Source organism: Mirounga angustirostris, unplaced genomic scaffold (genome assembly GCF_029215605.1).
Source record: "Mirounga angustirostris isolate CCGP_5_RB_7025 unplaced genomic scaffold, mMirAng1.0.hap1 SCAF_16, whole genome shotgun sequence".
Classification (NCBI taxonomy): Eukaryota; Metazoa; Chordata; class Mammalia; order Carnivora; family Phocidae; genus Mirounga; species Mirounga angustirostris.
Window position 1 is genome coordinate 35,303,579 of NW_026991724.1, and position 18,274 is coordinate 35,321,852.

Sequence of the window (18,274 nt, forward strand, 5' to 3'; positions counted from 1 at the left end):
ACTCCCTAAAAATCCATTAGGTTTTTCATAATTTACCTACTGACCTTGTCCTCACCTTGTCCAGCTTCTGGGAGACCCGAGTATAGGAGCCAAATACAGATCCCAATGAGTCTTTTGTCTTCCTGCTGCTTTACAGAGTTTATGGTAGGAGGTTGTACTGCTTCCTTTATTTGAATGCTGCTGGTTTTGTTTTGCTGATCCTTCCTCATTTTTCATTCATGTTTTTAGTTTCTGAAATACAGTAGTTTTAGGATCTGGCTGCCTACTACCATGCTACTTCCAGCTTCTCCTTGATTTAAACGTGGTCTCTCTGTGCTGCTATAACTGTGTGGTCATACTGTGTTGACTTCTCTGCTTTTATATGCCGTCTATTTAATATGCATGCTCATGAAGGGCGACAAGCACGTCTGAACCTACTCTTCAGAGTTCTGGCGAAAAGCTAAATTTATTCAGGTGTCCTATAAATGTTACTTGGTGTCCATAAGGCACCGCAAGTTTATCACATATTGAAGATGCCATCAAGATGATCCCACACTCTGATTTATTTTTAAATTGAAATATGACTTTTTCAGACTTAAATAAAACGGAAAGAAATCTGGAAAACACCATGTTTCTTAAAATGATAGCTCTGGAAATGTAGTTGAATTTGATATTCAGTCAGGAGTTTCCAACAGACGTTGCTTGTACAATAAACTTACACAGTGAATCTGCCATTGTGATAGAGGAAGCTTTAAATCAGATTTAAATCTTGTCATGCCTGGATAAATGTGCTAATATTTTCAGTCAGTCTCTAGTACAGCTGTTAAAACATTTTGGCTCTGTAGGCCAAATGGGACTTCTAAAATTCATATGAGTTCTGTGTTCTAATTCTTATTATGTTTTGCTTTTCTAGTTAGAAAACAGACACTGGTTTCTGTAGAGGTGTACATCAAGGTTTACTGATTCCAACATATCTTTCAGTACAATAAATTTTGAATTTCATCAAAACACAAAGTTGGTACATATGTCACAGATCCTGAATGCCTTCAGCAGCATGGGAAAACCAGAATCCTGCATATGCAGCATTTAAGTAGGAAACTAAAACTCATTCAGGAAATATATATTTGCATTTGATGTTTGATTTCAATAAAGTCAGTGACAGGTTTCTGGCAACTCTGCTTAGCTTATCAGACTTTTAAAAAATTCTTAAAAATACAATACAGTTTACTTTCCTTAGATTTCAGCAAATATTAAATATTCCAAGGTTTTTTTTCTCTTTATTTCCAGTTTCTCCAGCTATGAAGCATCAGTCCTCAATTCTCCATGGGCTTCAAGTTTAAGTTTTTATGCTTGTTTTAGAAACTAGGTTCATGACTATGTTTTCACAAACTCTCTTAATTTATCAAGTAATTATCTTCTTTGTCATATCCCTCTCCTTAAGATGTCCTATAAGATCAGATTTTACCTTATTCTTCTCAATTTTGCCAACCAGTGCATATATGATTTCTTATGCAAGATCCAGGCAGTACACCTCAAAGTTATGAGAAATGTGCCTGACTTGCAGATTTTTCCATATGCTCACACATCCATTTACTTGATATCAGTTTGACTTGTTACTGAAGCCACTTGTTCTATGTTTCTTAGTTCCTTTCAAGATTCTACAAATGGGCTGCATCTTTATATAACAAGTTTGAATTCTCAGGTGATACTCCATAATAAGACTGGTCAGAAAAATGATTCTCTTTTGGTCCATGGCTCAAACTAACAGGCTGTACTGTAACATTCAGTAAGAACTCATAAAACTTTAAATGTTTAATCTATTTTCTATTTTTATTAAAGTTTGCTTAAGTAAGTCTGGTAGCAAAACATGTGTAATGGTAGATACCATAGATTCTCTTCCACTCTATCTCCAGATCAATTATGCTGAAAATATTCACGAGTAATAGACTTAATATTATGAACAAGAGAATACAAAAATGTGTCCAGATATATTCATTAATTCAGAAATGAAATTTAATGATTTTCAATTTTGTTTTTACTAGTACAAACTAGGTTAACAGTCCATACTTCTGAACAATCTTACACATGCCATATTTTTAGTAAGAGCTCAAAGAAAATGTCTGATTAGGTGTAGATTACACTGTATTTTAGCCCACCCCTAAAGTCAGCACAAATACAAAATCACAGTCATGTTTACAAGGTAAAGATCGTACAACAGCTCTGTATACTAAAATATAATCAACAAAGCAGTTTCTGAGAAACAAAACATAGGCTGGCAGATTTGCTTTTATGATTTTAATATTTTTTTCTAATATGACAATGCCACTAAGTTAAGTTCACCATTCTTTCATTATCTTTTCATTTCTTGAATGCATTTCTACCTAGCAAATTCATTTTAATGGCAGTAAGTTGGGAATTTAATCCAAAGAGCAAAGATTCATTTTGATGAGTTATGTGATCACAAAACATGCAGTGGTGAACTTTCAATTCATTAACTATTTCTATTGTTCATTAAAGATTATTATTGTAGTTGGCATAATAATCATGAGATCTTTTTTTCCCACTTAGTTAAAGCATTTCATACCATTAGATTGACTATGGCGTGCAAGAGGTCCAGTAACTGCCAAGGGTATGGCAACCACCTCACCAACAAAATCAGTCCATACATTAAATGGCGGCCTGAACTAAGCTTCAACACAAAACTTAACACACTTCTAGAAAATGTGTCTCAGCAGAGCCTCTTACACCTTCCTCACTAGCTAACCAGACATGGGTCATCGTTGCTTGGTTTGACTTCTTCTAGCAGCAAATTCATCACAACCTTTGTCAAATAGCTGCATGTTCCTCTTTTTCCCAGTGGGGGAGTGTTGTAAAAGGAAGTCATGTCATCCTACAAAGGAAAACAGTAAGCAAGTCGCTTGATTTTTGTTTGTAAAGAGTTGACAGGTAAAATCAGTGTCAGCCTAGGGGGAAAAATAAATTCACAGAAATATTTCCTCATGGAAAACAGAACCTTCTTGAGGTTTTCTTTCATTTTCCTAAGGCATCTTCTCAGCATATAAAACAAAGACAAACACTTTTAATATTCTCCCCTCTTTGCTGATAATTTTTATTTACTTAGGGAACCTTTTTACAGATGAGCATAAAATATTAAACAGAGAGCCTGGAAGGGACTATATTAGGTAGTACACACAGCACCAATGTAGCCTGTTACGCATTCTCATCTTCCCCAGAATTTAATTTTATAGCCTTCAGGAATCTATGGCTCCTCTCTGGTAAAACACATTTTAACTGCTAACTATATAAAGGGAATTTATGTCTTCCCAGTTTTCTTTTTAGTCAGAGCTTCATAGCTGAACTGACTAGTAATTAACTAAAAAGTACCACTAATTTCTCGAATAACTCAGACTTCTTCCTGCCCCACAAATACTCCATTTTGCACTCTATAAATCTGTTTTGTAAGTTAAATGATAAGAGATTAGGGATATTTTGAAGAGTTGAGACAATGAAAAAATTCTACAAAAAGCTCTTTTGTCTACTTACTTGTTTTTCAACTTCCTTTAGTCGACTCTCATCTTTTTGAAATTCATGAAATGCTTCTTTCACCAGTTTGTCTAGATCTACTTTGTCTTGAAATTCTAGCTCAGGATTTCTTTCCAGTACAATGGATACAACCATTAGTAACTAGAAGAGACAGATGTTGAAAGCCAATTATATGAACCATAAAAGCAACACAGTCTGGACATGTTTTCATTCTTTACTCAGACTGACGGATGACCCTTGAATTCCACAGTGTGTTCTGTACAATGATTGACTTTAGAATCGTTGTGAGTGGACTCTTTTTTTTTTTTAAAGATTTTATTTATTTATTTATTTGAGAGGGAGAGAATGAGAGAGAGCACATGAGAGGGGTTAGGGTCAGAGGGAGAAACAGACTCCCTGCCGAGCAGGGAGCCCGATGCGGGACTCGATCCAGGGGCTCCAGGATCATGACCTGAGCCGAAGGCAGTCGCTTAACCAACTGAGCCACCCAGGCGCCCTGGACTCTTTCTAAAAATCTTGCAAATTAGTAGCGTAAGTTCTGTTTGGAAACTGCACATTTTTTTTCATTGTGTATATCTTTGTAGCTGTGAAGAAATGTTTTTAGGTCACGTAAATGAAATAAGAAAAATGATTTTCCCAGTCCTGTCTACAGTACATAGTGCTCTATTTTCCCAAAATGTCTGAACTTTCTGGCCTTTGGGCATTAATCCTTGTTGGCAAGACACCAAAACCAGTGTCCAGTGGAGCTGGCCAGCAACAAAGCCAAAGAAGGCAGGTGAGGTCAGTGGAGACTCTGGATCTAGGCTCATGATCAAATGACTTGGAGCCCAGGACCCCAAAATGAGTATAATTCTGTGACATCATAGTGTTTCTCAGGGCATGGCTATGTTTTAAAAGATATACCTAACTCTGACCTCTTTATGGTCTGAGTACTAATTGGTCTGCCTATCTTAGTTTAATGCATCATCCCATTGTCTGACTATCTCATACATTCATCCTAAGTAGTAACCTCCATTTTAGATGACATACTGCTAGACACAAAGATTGTGTCTGAGTATACAATGCTTGGTAAAGACTTTCCAATGATGATTATGGCTCCTACTCTGTACATGGAACAGGAAAAAAGACTTCATAATTCCCAGTTTGGGAATCTTCCTGACTGTACTTTCTCTAAATGCCTCCAAAACAGAACCTGAAAGAACCAACGGAAACACTTTCAGAAAAAATCCAGGTGTCACAATGTGGGAGACCTTGGAGAGGGCTTTAGCCAGGAGAATATGAAGTTTTGCTCCTGTTCTAAAGAAAAATTTCTTCTGCAAAGGGACCCTCGTTTGGTCAACAAGAAGGACCTCCATGTCCATTGTAGGTCCCAGATGCTGGGCACTAGACATTGAATGGCTAACAGCATAAGAAAGGCATTCACCCTTCCAATAACCCCGTCTCTTTCTGACCCCAGGCTGCCTCATTCCCATGTGCTATGAAACTGATTGGCTGATAATATCTCTAAATCCTGGCACATCTGAAGTAAGATTGAATCTCACTCAACTCTGACTGGATTTCAGGTGCCAGATCCAGCAGTTACTGAGAGCTTCTGCCTCACCCAAACATACTACCCACCCACAAGAAACACAGAGTCTGACGGAGACATTCCCAGAGAAAGAGACAAAGTGAAGATGCGCTATATGTTAAATCCATTCATTATGAGGATTCTCTCCATATTTGGTATAATGTTTTAAAATGGCAAAAGAGCACATGTATACACCATGCATGTGTGTGTGTGTATTTTAGCATTTAACTTTATATAAAATGATACAGCACAAAATTACATGTCTTCTCTGTTCACAGAGAGATGTTTGGAAAGATGTCTCTCAAAATATCAACACTGATGATCTATTGCTAGTGGGTGTGGAGAAATTTTTTTGCTTTCTTTTCTATAATTTTCTGAACTATTAAAACTTTCTACAATAGTCATGTGCTATTTCTGTAAACAGAAAAAAAACTGAAATTAAAGAAAATAGGAAAAGGCCACTTCCTGTGTTTTTTAGTGGTGCATGACTGAAAAAGCTGGGCAGTCTTTCCACACTGAAGGATTTAAGATGTTTAAATTGTTCATGTACCTTGACCTTGGGTCAAGGATAGCTATATTGTCTAAGACTCAACTAGAGGAGATCCGGGTTACGTAAGGAGTGGAATTCCTGGTCTCTCTTGAGCAGTTTCCTTTATGTTAGTTTTCAGGGAGCAGATAGAAAGCACTTCTTCAGCAATCTGCATTTCTAAATACAAACCTCCACAACAATCTGTCTGTACTTTGGCTGGTCAATATTTCCCAACATGTCTTCAACAAGGAGAGAGAAATTCATCTCATACATGGTCATATCTGACAGGGTTGGTTGCTGAAAAAAATAAGTCAATATTAACATGCTGCATTGTTATACTGTGGTTCCCATTTAATAGAGGACTTTCATTTTCTAATCAATAACCTTTTTCAGGTTCTATAAAACCTTAGGGAGCATTTTCAGGTATATGACTGGATTTTATATATGTCAAACTACTGAAGCCAACCAGCTGACTGTTGTGATAAGTTAAACCTCCTATTTTTAGTAGTTATCTTTACTATACAAATGGTTAAGGGAAAGGGACCATATTGGAAATCCACTTCAACACACAAAAGGAACAGCGATAAATTGAGACAACAAATAGAGTACATATTGCTTTCAGAATTAACACAAGAAGTTATGCTTGCTGTCAGACTTTAGCATGTAAGTCACTTGATATTGAATTTACATCATTTCTGTGGCAGGTCCTTTCTGAGCTGGCAGCATAAAAATGCATACAAATAAGCAAAAACAACATTGCATGTAGAAATGGCAAGACAACACAGAAAAAAAAGCAAAACAAAAAGAATTTACTCTACCCTTTCTACTTCAGTTAAAACAAGAATATTGCATAGTCTTCCATTCACTTTTCACAAACCAAATGAAAGCAGCAAATAAACTCAAATCCAAATGCAGACCCACATCTGGGCATGGTGGCTAACCCTCAAGGATTGAAGAGAAGAAGACTCTAAATGTTAGGTCTGTATGGTGGAAAGCAGATGGAGTCACCAGACTTATTACCAGAGATGCAGAAATGATGAGTCATATTTATTTGCTTCCACCTCAATGATGATTTACAGTGAACTTAATCATAGCCTCAGAACAATGTGTATCTACTTACTATTCCAAATGGGACCCAGCAGGAATGTCCCCTTGAAATCAAGGGACAGCAAACTTGTTTGACCTGGTATAATAACGCATCGACTCTATAATTCGATATGGTCCATCTATTGTATTCTATATTCAATACAATCTAACATATTATTAATGCTTACAGGTAGTACCTAGTTTGGGGAAAGTGAAGCCCAGTTGCTAAACACAATAATTATAATTCTTTCAGATGTCTAGCAATGGGATTAGTAGGGTTACAGAAGGAAAGAAAAACCTTGTCATGGTTTCATATCAATTTCCTTTTCATATATCTCATTTGAAAAGCCAATCTGGCTACTGTGCAACCGTGATAAACCTAGAGAAGAGACATCAAGCCTGCTTCATTTCCCACTCTCTGGAAGAACTTAGGGTTGGCAGTAGAGCAGAGAAGTTAAGACAAAAGGCTTAGAAGTTGAATTACCAGGGATGGGGTAGGGCATAGGTGTCACACTCGGGGTCAACTACTTCCTAGATGTAGGACTTTGGGGAAAAAAAACTTAGCTGTGCCTCAGTTTCCTCATCTGTCAAGTGGGAATAATAAAGTACCTACCTCAAAAGAACATTGTGAGGATTAAAGGAGCACTTAGAAAAGTGCCTGGAACGTAAGAAGACTTAACATGCATCTGCTGTTATTTTTGTTAGCAAAGAGAGGATACAAAATGTAAGTGGCCTGGGCTTTCAGACAATTAAATGAAAATCTGGTAGCTATTAGTGGGGCCTGGGAAAGCAGCAGACAAAATGTTGCCATAGTCCACTGTAGAGCAGACATGAGGCCTAGCAGAAGCAGAGCAGGAATAATGGAGGCCTCCTCTGCTCAAAAGAGACAGTGCTGCCCCATATTATGGTCACAGAGCATCTGGGAGAGGGATGGAGCACCTATGTTGACAACCAAATACAACCACTAAACAGTTTGTGAATAGTATAAAGAATACTTTTAACAGTTCTTATTCACTTTTAAAAATAAGTAATAGATTCACATAGTTCAAATTTGAATGGTTAAAAAAGGTTTTCAGTGAAAAGCCTACCTTGTGCCCTCAAACCATAGTTCTTTTCCCCAAGGCAAAAAAAAGAATGCTACCAGTGTCTTGTGGTTTGTTCTAGAAATACTGTGTACATATAAACAAAATGAGTGTGGGCATGGGTATTTAAGAATACTATATTTGAATAAGGACCCTCATCAAAAATAATTTGGTTGACATTTCAACACTAAAAACAAATATGGTACTCCATTTCCAAAAGGCCTAGTTATTCTTGTTTGTGTATAAGCAGAATGAGTTAGAGGTCAGTATTAAATAAAATAACCAAATCAAAGAAGAGCCAGTTTATATAACTTGGGAAACTATCTGAAGGAGGGAGCACTAATTCATTTGGATCAAAGCTAAGTCATATCTTGAGTAAATTAAGGGATTATCTATGATCTAAAAAGTTACTATAATTTTCACATTTACCAAAATTCAGTCATTTCCTTATCCATAGCATTATTAAGTCACCTTGCTTCTTAGGTCTGATTTGGTTCTGTCTTTTGAATGTATGTTTTATTATTTGTGAGGTTCCCTAGCATTGGCCCACTATCACTTGGTGGTAAAGGAATACCAGCTTTCATAGTAATGCCAACATAAGAAAGCTAAACTTCACTAATAAATAAACAAAAGAAGGACAGCTGCTTGGCAAAAGGTTTGGCCATATGTTTCCTTTAAACACAGAGCTTCCCTGAAACATTTGAAATATAGTAATATAAAAAAAACTTATTAAATACAGCTTTTAAGCAAAATATCCTTTTGGTAAAGCAAGGCTTTTGTATAGAGGGGCACTAAAATAAAAAATTAAAGTAACTCAGGTTGGGGAAAAAAATTTCCAATCCAATTGATTAGGTATTTTATTTTCTAATAGTTCCTCCCTTCAGGTATCTGGATACCCTCCCTTCAAATACTCTTAGAAAATGGAATAAGCAGAAAGGTTATTGGCAATGCAGAGGGGGAAAGAATTCCCTACTCCTTTAGATTCCCTTAAATGACATAAATACAGTGGGGCTGTACCTGTGGCAAATGCTTCCCAGCTACAATGATACCATTGGGCGTGCGCTCCAGGATCTGCCATACTCGGTCATAGAACCCAGCAGGAGTTCTATTCAAAGACCCGTCAATCTGACGCCTGTTCAGCCAACATCTGTAGACCAAAAGAAAATGCCTCAGAGTTGAAATGCAAGCTTGTTCTCATAGAGAGCAGGGCTTTCAATATAGATTAATTGTTCCAATAGGGTGAAAATAAAAGCCAAAATCCATCAATGATGCATATCTACCATGTGTTACAGAGGTTACTAAATATTTCCATAGTGAAAACAGAGTTTGCAGGAAAGGAGAACATCCCCAAGATTTTAAAAAATTTAATAGGCAAAACGATATTCTCTAGTAAGTTATGTGATCAAACGACTTCCTAATATGCAAAGAAGCTCCATTTAAAAACACAGAAGCAGCCAATTTCAAAATAACTTCAAGTGGTCCTTACATACAATAAAATGTAAACTTCATGGAAGTATGGACATCGTATGGCTTGATCACTCCTATACACTCTCCCAGAAAGATGCTTAATAAACATTTGGTAAGTAATGAAGGCTCAAAAAAGTATTATGTACCTAATGAAATTATCTTGTTTTAAAGTTTTAAACTTTAAACCTTAGATTTATTTTTCTATTTAAATATGGCAAAGTACCAGTGCTGAAAAATCAGCTACATGATTTTACATGTTATAATAATCATACCAAAGTGATAAGACGAAATTCTAGATCTCTTATTTCCATGGATTAAGTGTTACATCTTAAAGATATAACACTCCTTCACAAACTGCTAAAGATGCAGAATTTGCATGATTTGAAAAGAATACACAAATGACACAGCAGTATATTCTTCCAAAAGCTGCAGATAGGAACAAATATACATTTTTTATACTTGGTATTAAAACAAGCATTGAATGAAATGTGCCATCAACCACAAGGGAAGCATGTGACCAACAATATTTCTAGGTAGGAACATAGCTATGCAGGAGACAGTATAATGAAAAAGACATTTTTGTTCTGATAAAAGAGGACCAATGATGTTTTAAAACTGCATCACTTTTGGATGCAGGGTTGTTTTTTTTTTTTTTTGGTAGACCCAATCTTGTGTGGCTGGGTTCAGTGCTACGCCAAAGAGAAGAAGCCCAAAGGGGCAGGGGTTTCTTGGTGATGTTTTACTTTGGATATTGAAGGTGCAAAACTGAATACCCAATACTCTACATTTGATTTTTTTCCTATTCCCTTTGTTTGGCAATAAGAAAAAAAAAATGTTTTCCGAGTTCTATAAAGTCATGGTTAGTATTATAAAAAAGAGAAGTTTGCTTAGAACAACAAAAAAAGTAGAAATGTGTGAATACTCACAATGGAGATAATTATTTTTGAGGACCTCTCTTTATATTTTGAAAAATTTTAGACTTAGAAGTCAAAAAAGTAATTCACACTCGAACATACATACATACATACATAACAACACTCAAAACCAGGAAATGAATGCTGACACAATACTATTAGTTATGGACCTTATTCAAATTATGCCATTTTACCACTAATGTCCTTGTTTTGGTTGTGGGTCCAATCCAGGACCCCACACTGCATCTGGTTTCCAAATCTCCTTAGGTAGACTCTTCCAATCTATGACAGTTCCTCAATCTTCTTTCATCTCTCATGAATTTAACATTTTAGAAATGTCAGTTATTTTGTAGAATGCACCTCAACTTGGGTTTATCTGATGTTTTGTCATTATTAGACTTAGTATGCATTTTTGGCAAGAATACCCAAAAGTGATTATGCCTTTTTGGTATATCATATTAGGGAGGTACATGATACTGATGTGTCTTATTCCTGGGATGCTAACCTTGATCATTTGATTGAGGTAGAGTCTACTGGGTTCCTTCATTGTAAAGTTACTATTTTTCCTTTTGCAATTAAAAAGTATCTTGAGTGGAAATACTTTTAAATTATACAAATTTTTCATTTCTCATCATACTTCCACCCACTAAATTTAGCATCCATGATGGTTCTTGCCTGCAACAATTGTTACTATTGTATTTGTCTAATGGTAATTTTCTCTTTCCATCATTCCATCTACACTTATTAATTGGAATTAATAGTGTCTGTTTCCCTACAGCCCCAGCAAGTTTGTCATACTAACTTTTGCCAGTCTGTCTGATAGATGAGAAATGGTATCCCAACATGTTTTAATTTACATTTCTCTAATTATGAGTTAGTTTAAACATCTTTACAGGGTGCCTGATGGTTAAGCAGCTGACTCTTGGTCTCAGCTTATGGGGTCATGAGTTCAAGCCCCACTTTGGGCTCCATGCTGGGCATTGGGCTCCATCCTGGGCATGGAGTCTACTTAAAAAAAATAAAATAAAAAAAACCTCTTAAATATCTTTTCAAATATCTAAGGTCCATTTTTTTATGTTTTAAATGAATTGATTAATCATATTTTCCCCCATTTTTCTCTTGGGTTTTTGGTTCTTTATCCCTGAGTTTTTAAGAATTCTTGGATATTAGCCCTTTGTAGTCTATGCTTGTTCCAGTTTCTCAGCTGTCTTCTGAGATTGTCTATTTTTTGCCATGCAAAATGATGTTTTAAATTTTTATATAGTCTTATTAATCTTTTAATACCCCTAGAGTTAAGCCCTAGATGGAAAGTCGTTCTCATACCAAGGTTAAAGCGGTATGTCTTCTTTTAGCTCTGGTGTGGTTTCATTTTTTACATTTAGATAGCAAATCTATTTGGAGTTCATTCTTGTGTACAGTATAAAGTATGGATTTAACTTTATCTTATCCTAAATGGTTATCCAGTTGTCCCATCACTATTTATTTAAAAAATAATGTCCATCCTTGACCCAGTGATATGAAATGTTACCTCTATCACACATTAAATTTCCATATGAGCTTAAGGCCTATTTCTGGACTTTCCATTCTGTTCAGCCGGCCTATTTATGTGTTCATGTACCAGCATCACACTTTTATCATAGAGGTTCTATAGTACATTTCACTGTCTGTTAGGGCGAGTCCTTCTTTTATGTTGTTCTGGTTGTTCTTGCATGTTTCCTTCTCCATATGAAGTTTAGTATTAACTTATCTACCTCCATAAATAGCTTGTTGGATTTTTTTTGCAATTGCATTACATTTATAACTGATACCTTTATAATGTTGAGTGTTCCTCTTTAAGAACAAAGATGTCTTCCCATTTGCTCAGATTTACTTTTTTTGTATTATTTTATGTTACTCACCATACCTTACATCATTAGTTTTTTTTTTTTTTTTAAAGATTTTATTTATTTATTTGACAGAGAGAGAGACAGCGAGAGCGGGAACACAAGCAGGGGGAGTGGGAGAGGGAGAAGCAGGCTTCCCGCGGAGCAAGGAGCCCGATGCAGGGCTCGATCCCAGGACCCTGGGATCGTGACCTGAGCCGAAGGCAGACGCTTAACGACTGAGCCACCCAGGTGCCCCACATCATTAGTTTTTGATGTAGTGTTCCATGATTCATTCTTTGCGTATAACACCCAGTGCTCCATTCAGTACGTGCCCTTTTTAATACCCATCACGAGGCTAAACCATCCCCCCAACTCCTCCCCATCTAGAACCCTCAGTTTGTTTCTCAGAGTCCATAGTCTCTCATGGTTTGTCTCCCCTCTGTTTCCCCCCCTTCATTTTTGCCTTCCTGCTATCTTCTTCTTTTTTAAAAAAATATAATGTATTATTTGTTTCAGAGGTACAGGTCTGTGATTCAACAGTCTTACACATTTCACAGCGCTCACCATAGCACATACCCTCCCCAATGTCTATCACCCAGGCACCCCACATCCCTCCCACACCCCATCACTCCAAAAACACTCAGTTTCTTTCCTGAGAATAAGAATTCCTCATATCAGTGAGGTCATATGATACATGTGTTTCTCTGATTGACTTATTTCACTCAGCATAATAGCCTCCAGTTCCATCCACATCGTTGCAAATGGCAAGATTTCATTCCTTTTGATGGCTGCAAAATATTTCATTGTATAAATATACATCACATCTTCTTTATCCATTCATCTGTCGATGGACATCTTGGCTCTTTCCATAGTTTGGCTATTGTGGACATTGCTGCTATAAACATCGGGGTGCACGTACCCTTTCAGATGCCTACATTTGTATCTTTGGGGTAAATACCCAGTAGTGCAATTGCTGGGTCATAGGGGAGCTCTATTTTCAACTTTAAGGAACCTCCATACTGTTTTCCAGAGTGGCTGCACCAGCTTGCATTCCCAACAACAGTGTGGGAGAGTTCCCCTTTCTCCGCATCCCTGCCAACATCTGTCATTTCCTGACTTGTTAATTTTAGCCATTCTGACTGGTGTGAGGTGATATCTCATTGAGGTTTTGATTTGGATTTCCCTGATGCCGAGTGATGTTGAGCACTTTTTCATGTGTCTGTTGGCCATTTGGATGTCTTCTTTGGAAAAATGTCTGTTCATGTCTTCTGCCCATTTCTTGATTGGATCATTTGTTCTTTGGGTGTTGAATTTAAGAAGTTCTTTATAGATTTTGGATACTAGCTCTTTATCTGATATATCATTTGCAAATATCTTCTTTCATTCTGTTGGTTGTCTTTTGGTTTTATTGACTGTTTCCTTTGCTGTGCAAAAGGTTTTTATCTTGATGAGGTCCCAAAAGTTCATTTTTGCCCTTGCTTCCCTTGCCTTTGGCGATGTTTCTAGGAAGAAGTTGCTGCGGCTGAGGTCGAAGAGGTTGCTGCATGTGTTGTCCTTTAGGATTCTGATGGACTCCTATTTCACATTGAGGTCTTTCAGCCATTTTGAGTCTATTTTTGTGTGTGGTGTAAGAAAATGGTCCAGTTTCATTCTTCTGCATGTGTCTATCCAATTTTCCCAACACCATTTGTTGAAGAGACTGTCTTTTTCCATTGGACATTCTTTCCTGCTTTGTTGAAGATTAGTTGACCATAGAGTTGAGGGTCCATTTCTGGGCTCTCTATTCTGTTCCACTGATCTATGTGTCTGTTTTTGTGCCAGTACCATACTGTCTAGATGATGACAGCTTTGTAATAGAGCTGGAAGTCCGGAATTGTGATGCCATCAGCTTTCCTTTTCTTTTTCAACATTCCTCTGGCTATTCGGGGTCTTTTCTGGTTCCATACAAATTTAAGGATTATTTGTTCCATTTCTTTGAAAAAAGTGGATGGTATTTTGACAGGGATTGCATTAAATGTGTAGATTGCTCTAGCTTGCATTGACATCTTCACAATATTTGTTCTTCCAATCCATGAGCATGGAACGTTTTCCCATTTCTTTGTGTCTTCCTCAATGTATACTTTTTTGAGTACAGATTCTTTGCCCCTTTGGTTAGATTTATTCCTAGGTATCTTATGGTTTTGGGTGCAATTGGAAATGGGATCAACTCCTTAATTTCTCTTTCTTCTGTCTTGTTGTTGGTGTATAGGAATGCCACCGATTTCTGTGCATTGATTTTATATCCTGTCACTTGACTGAATTCCTGTATGAGTTCTAGAAGTTTTGGGGTGGAGTCTTTTGGGTTTTCCACGTAAAGTATCATATCATTTGCAAACAGTGAGAGTTTGACTTCTTCTTTGCCAATTCAGATGCCTTTGATTTCTTTTTGTTGTCTGATTGCTGTGGCTAGGACTTCTAATGCTATGTTGAATAGCAGTGTTGATAGTGGACATCCCTGCCATGTTCCTGACCTTAGTGGGAAAGCTCTGTTTTTCCCCATTGAGAATGATATTTGCTGTGGGTTTTTCATAGATGGCTTTTATGAAATTGAGGCATGTACCCTCTATTCTTATACCTTGAAGAGTTTTGATCAAGAAAGGATGCTGTACTTTGTCAAATGCTTTTCCTGCATCTATTGAGAGGATCATATGATTCTTGTTCTTTCTTTTGTTAATGTATTGTATCACATTGATTGATTTGCGGATGTTGAACCAACTTGCAGGCCAGGGATAAATCCCACTTGGTCGTGGTGAATAATCCTTTTAATGTACTGTTGAATCCTATTGGCTAGTATTTTGGTGAGAATTTTTGCATCCATGCTCCTCATGGATATTGGTCTGTAATTTTCCTTTTTGATGGGGTCTTTGTCTGGTTTTGGGATCAAGAGAATGGTGGCCTCATAAAACCAGTTTGGAAGTTTTCCTTCCATTTCTATTTTTTGGAACAGTTCCAGAAGAATAGGTATTAATTCTTCTTTAAATGTTTGGTAGAATTCCCCTGGAAAGCCATCTGGCCCTGGGCTTTTGTTTTTTGGAAGATTTTTGATGACTGCTTCAATTTCCTTAGTGGTTATAGGTTTGTTCAGGTTTTCTATTTCTTCCTGGTTCAGTTTTGGTAGTTGATACATCTCTAGGAATGCATCCATTTCTTCCAGATTATCGAATTTGCTGGCATATGGTTGCTCCTCATATGTTCTTAAAATTGTTTGTATTTCTTTGGTGTTGGCTGTGATTTCATGGTTTTATTTATTTGGGTCATTTTTCTTTTTGATAAGTCTGGCCAGGGGTTTATCAATCTTGTTAATTCTTTCAAAGAACCAGCTCCTAGTTTTGTTGATCTGTTCTACTATTCTTTTGGTTTCTATTTCATTGATTTCTGCTCTGATCTTTATTATTTCTCTTTTCATGCTGGGTTTAGACTTTATTTGCTATTCTTTCTCCAGCTCCTTTAGGTGTAGGGTTAGGTTGTGTATTTGAGACCTTTCTTGTTTCTTGAGAAAGGCTCGTATTGCTATATACTTTCCTCTTTGGACTGTCTTTGCTGCATCCCAAAGATTTTGAACAGTTGTGTTTTCATTTTCATTTGTTTCCATGAATTTTTAAATTCTTCTTCAATTTCCTGGTTGACCCATTCATTCTTTAGTAGTATGCTCTTTAGCCTCCATGTATTTGAGTTCTTTCCAACTTTCCTCTTGTGATTGAGTTCTAGTTTCAAAGCATTGTGGTCTGAAAATAGGCAGGGAATGATCCCAATCTTTTGGCACTGGTTGATACCTGATTTGTGACCTAGGATGTGATCTATTCTGGAGAATGTTCCATGGGCACTAGAGAAGAATGTGTATTCTGTTGTTTGGGATGGAATGGTCTGAATATATATGTGAAGTCCCTTTGGTCCAGTGTGTCATTTAAAGTCTTTATTTCCTTGTTGATCTTTTGCATAGATGATCTGTCCATTTCAGTGAAGGGGGTGTTCAAGTCCCCCACTATTATTGTATTGTTGTCAATATGTTTCTTGGCTTTTGTTATTAATTGGCATATATAATTGGCTGCTCCCATGTTAGGGGCATAGATATTTACAATTGTTAGATCTTCTTGTTGGATATACCCTTTAAGTAGGATATAGTGTCCTTCCTCATCTCTTATTATAGTCTTTGTTTTCAAATCTAATTTGTCTGATATAAGGATTGCCACCCCAGCTTTCTTTTGGTGTCCATTAGCATGGTAAATGGTTTTCCACCCCCTCACTTTCAATCTGGGGTTGTCTTTCAGTCTAAAATGAGTCTCTTGCAGACAGCATATTGATGGGTCTTGTTTTTTTATTCAGTCTGATATGCTGTGTGTCTTTTGATTGGGGCATTTAGCCCATTTACATTCAGGGTAACTACTGAAAGATAGGAATTTAATGCCATTGTATTGCCTGTTAGGTGACTGCTACTGTATATTGTCTGTGTTCCTTTCCGGTCTATGTTACTTTTAGGCTCTCTCTTCACTTAGAGGACCCCTTTCAATATTTCTTGTAGGGCTGGTTTCATGCTTGCAAATTCCTTTAGTTTTTGTTTGTCTTGGAAGCTTTTTATCACCCCATTGATCGCCAGTGTGGATTCGGCTGATCTGGCTGATTAGGCAGGTGTCCCCTTCCTCCCTCACCACTCCATTTGCATCCCTCCTGAAGCTGTGCGCTTGGTCAAACAGGACGAACTTCCCCGATTGAGGAGGACCGTTCTTCAATCAAGGATATAAGAGTAGCTGCACTCCCCTGCTAGAACCTTCAAACAAGCTCTCCTTCTATTTTCAATGAGAGCCTAGCTCGATATAGTATTCTTGGCTGCATATTTTTCTCATTTAGTGCTCTGAATATATCATGCCAGTCCTTTCTGGCCTGCCAGGTCTCTGTGGATAGGTCTGTTGCCAATCTCATGTTTCTACCATTGTAGGTTACAGATCTCTTCTCCCGAGCTGCTTTCAGGATTTTCTCTTTGTCTCTGAGACTTGTAAGTTTTACTATTAGATGTCAGGGTGTTGACCTATTTTTATCGATTTTATCGGGGTTCTCTGTGCCTCCTGGATTTTGATGCCTGTGTCCTTCCCCAAATTAGGGAAGTTTTCTGCTCTAATTTGCTCCAATATACCTTCTGCCCCTCTCTCTCTTTCTTCTTCTTCTGGGATCCCACCTATTCTAATATTGTTTTGTCTTATGGTATCACTTATCTCTCGAATTCTGCCCTTGTGATCCAGTAGCTGTTTATCTCTCTTTTTCTCTGCTTCTTGATTTTCCATCATTTGGTCTTCTAAATAACTAATGCTCTCTTCTGCCTCATTTATCCTAGCAGTTAGAGCCTCCATTTTTGATTGCACCTCATTAATAGCCATTTTGATTTCGACTTGGTTAGATTTTAGTTCTTTTATTTCTTCAGAAAGAGTTTCTCTAATATCTTCCATGCTTTTTTCAAGCCCAGCTAGTATCTTTAAAATCATCGTTCTGAACTCTAGTTCCGACATCGTACTAATGTCCGTATTGAGTAGGTCCTTGGCAGTCAGTTGATGTGATTTTTTCCGTCTTGTCATTTTGTCCAGAGGAGAATAGATGAATGAGAGAACAAAATGCTAACAGGGTAACAACAACCCCAGAAAAATATACACTAAACAAATCAGAAGAGACCTGAAACTGGGGGAAAAGAATGGGAAAGAAAGAAAAAAGAAAAATATGAAAAACAAACAAAGAAAAAACTGGAATATGATCAAATATGATCAGGCTGGTGCATAGATCAGTGCCACACACTAGATATTGGTTGCATTTTGGTCTGTTAGAAGAAAGTGCCTCGGGCGCCTGGGTGGCTCAGTTGGTTAAGTGACTGCCTTTGGCTCAGGTCATGATCCTGGAGTCCCTGGATCGAGTCCCGCATCGGGCTCCCTGCTCAGCAGGGAGTCTGCTTCTCCCTCTGACCCTCCCCCCTCTCATGTGCTCTTTCTCTCTCATTCTCTCTCTCAAACAAATAAAATCTTTAAAAAAAAAAAAAGAAGAAGAAGAAAGTGTCTCCCAAAATTTTAAAGAAAGAAAAGCTTATATATGTACAAAAATGAGGGTAAATATGATGAAGGGATGGAATATGACTGTAAAGATGAAAATATAAAAGATTTTATAAAAAGAATTGATAAGAAGTTGGTTGAAAAAAGAAAGACGATGATTAAAAAAAAAAAAGGAGA

The 18,274-nt window shown here is 37.2% G+C and overlaps 1 protein-coding gene across 6 annotated transcripts in view; it reads right to left on the reverse strand.

The window, feature by feature from the left end:
• Positions 1-1,970: 1,970 nt before the first annotated feature.
• The window catches only part of PHKB (phosphorylase kinase regulatory subunit beta), a 318,702-nt gene continuing 302,398 nt past the window's right edge, over positions 1,971-18,274 (reverse strand). For all 6 annotated transcript variants that reach the window (XM_064580840.1, XM_064580837.1, XM_064580838.1 and 3 more), the window contains 4 exons: positions 8,804-8,933; positions 5,808-5,915; positions 3,523-3,663; positions 1,971-2,869 (listed from right to left, as the gene is read on the reverse strand). In XM_064580840.1, coding sequence (XP_064436910.1) covers positions 2,735-2,869; positions 3,523-3,663; positions 5,808-5,915; positions 8,804-8,933 — 514 coding nt within the window. In that variant the 3' untranslated portion in view covers positions 1,971-2,734. The remainder of the gene's footprint in view (positions 2,870-3,522; positions 3,664-5,807; positions 5,916-8,803; positions 8,934-18,274) is intronic.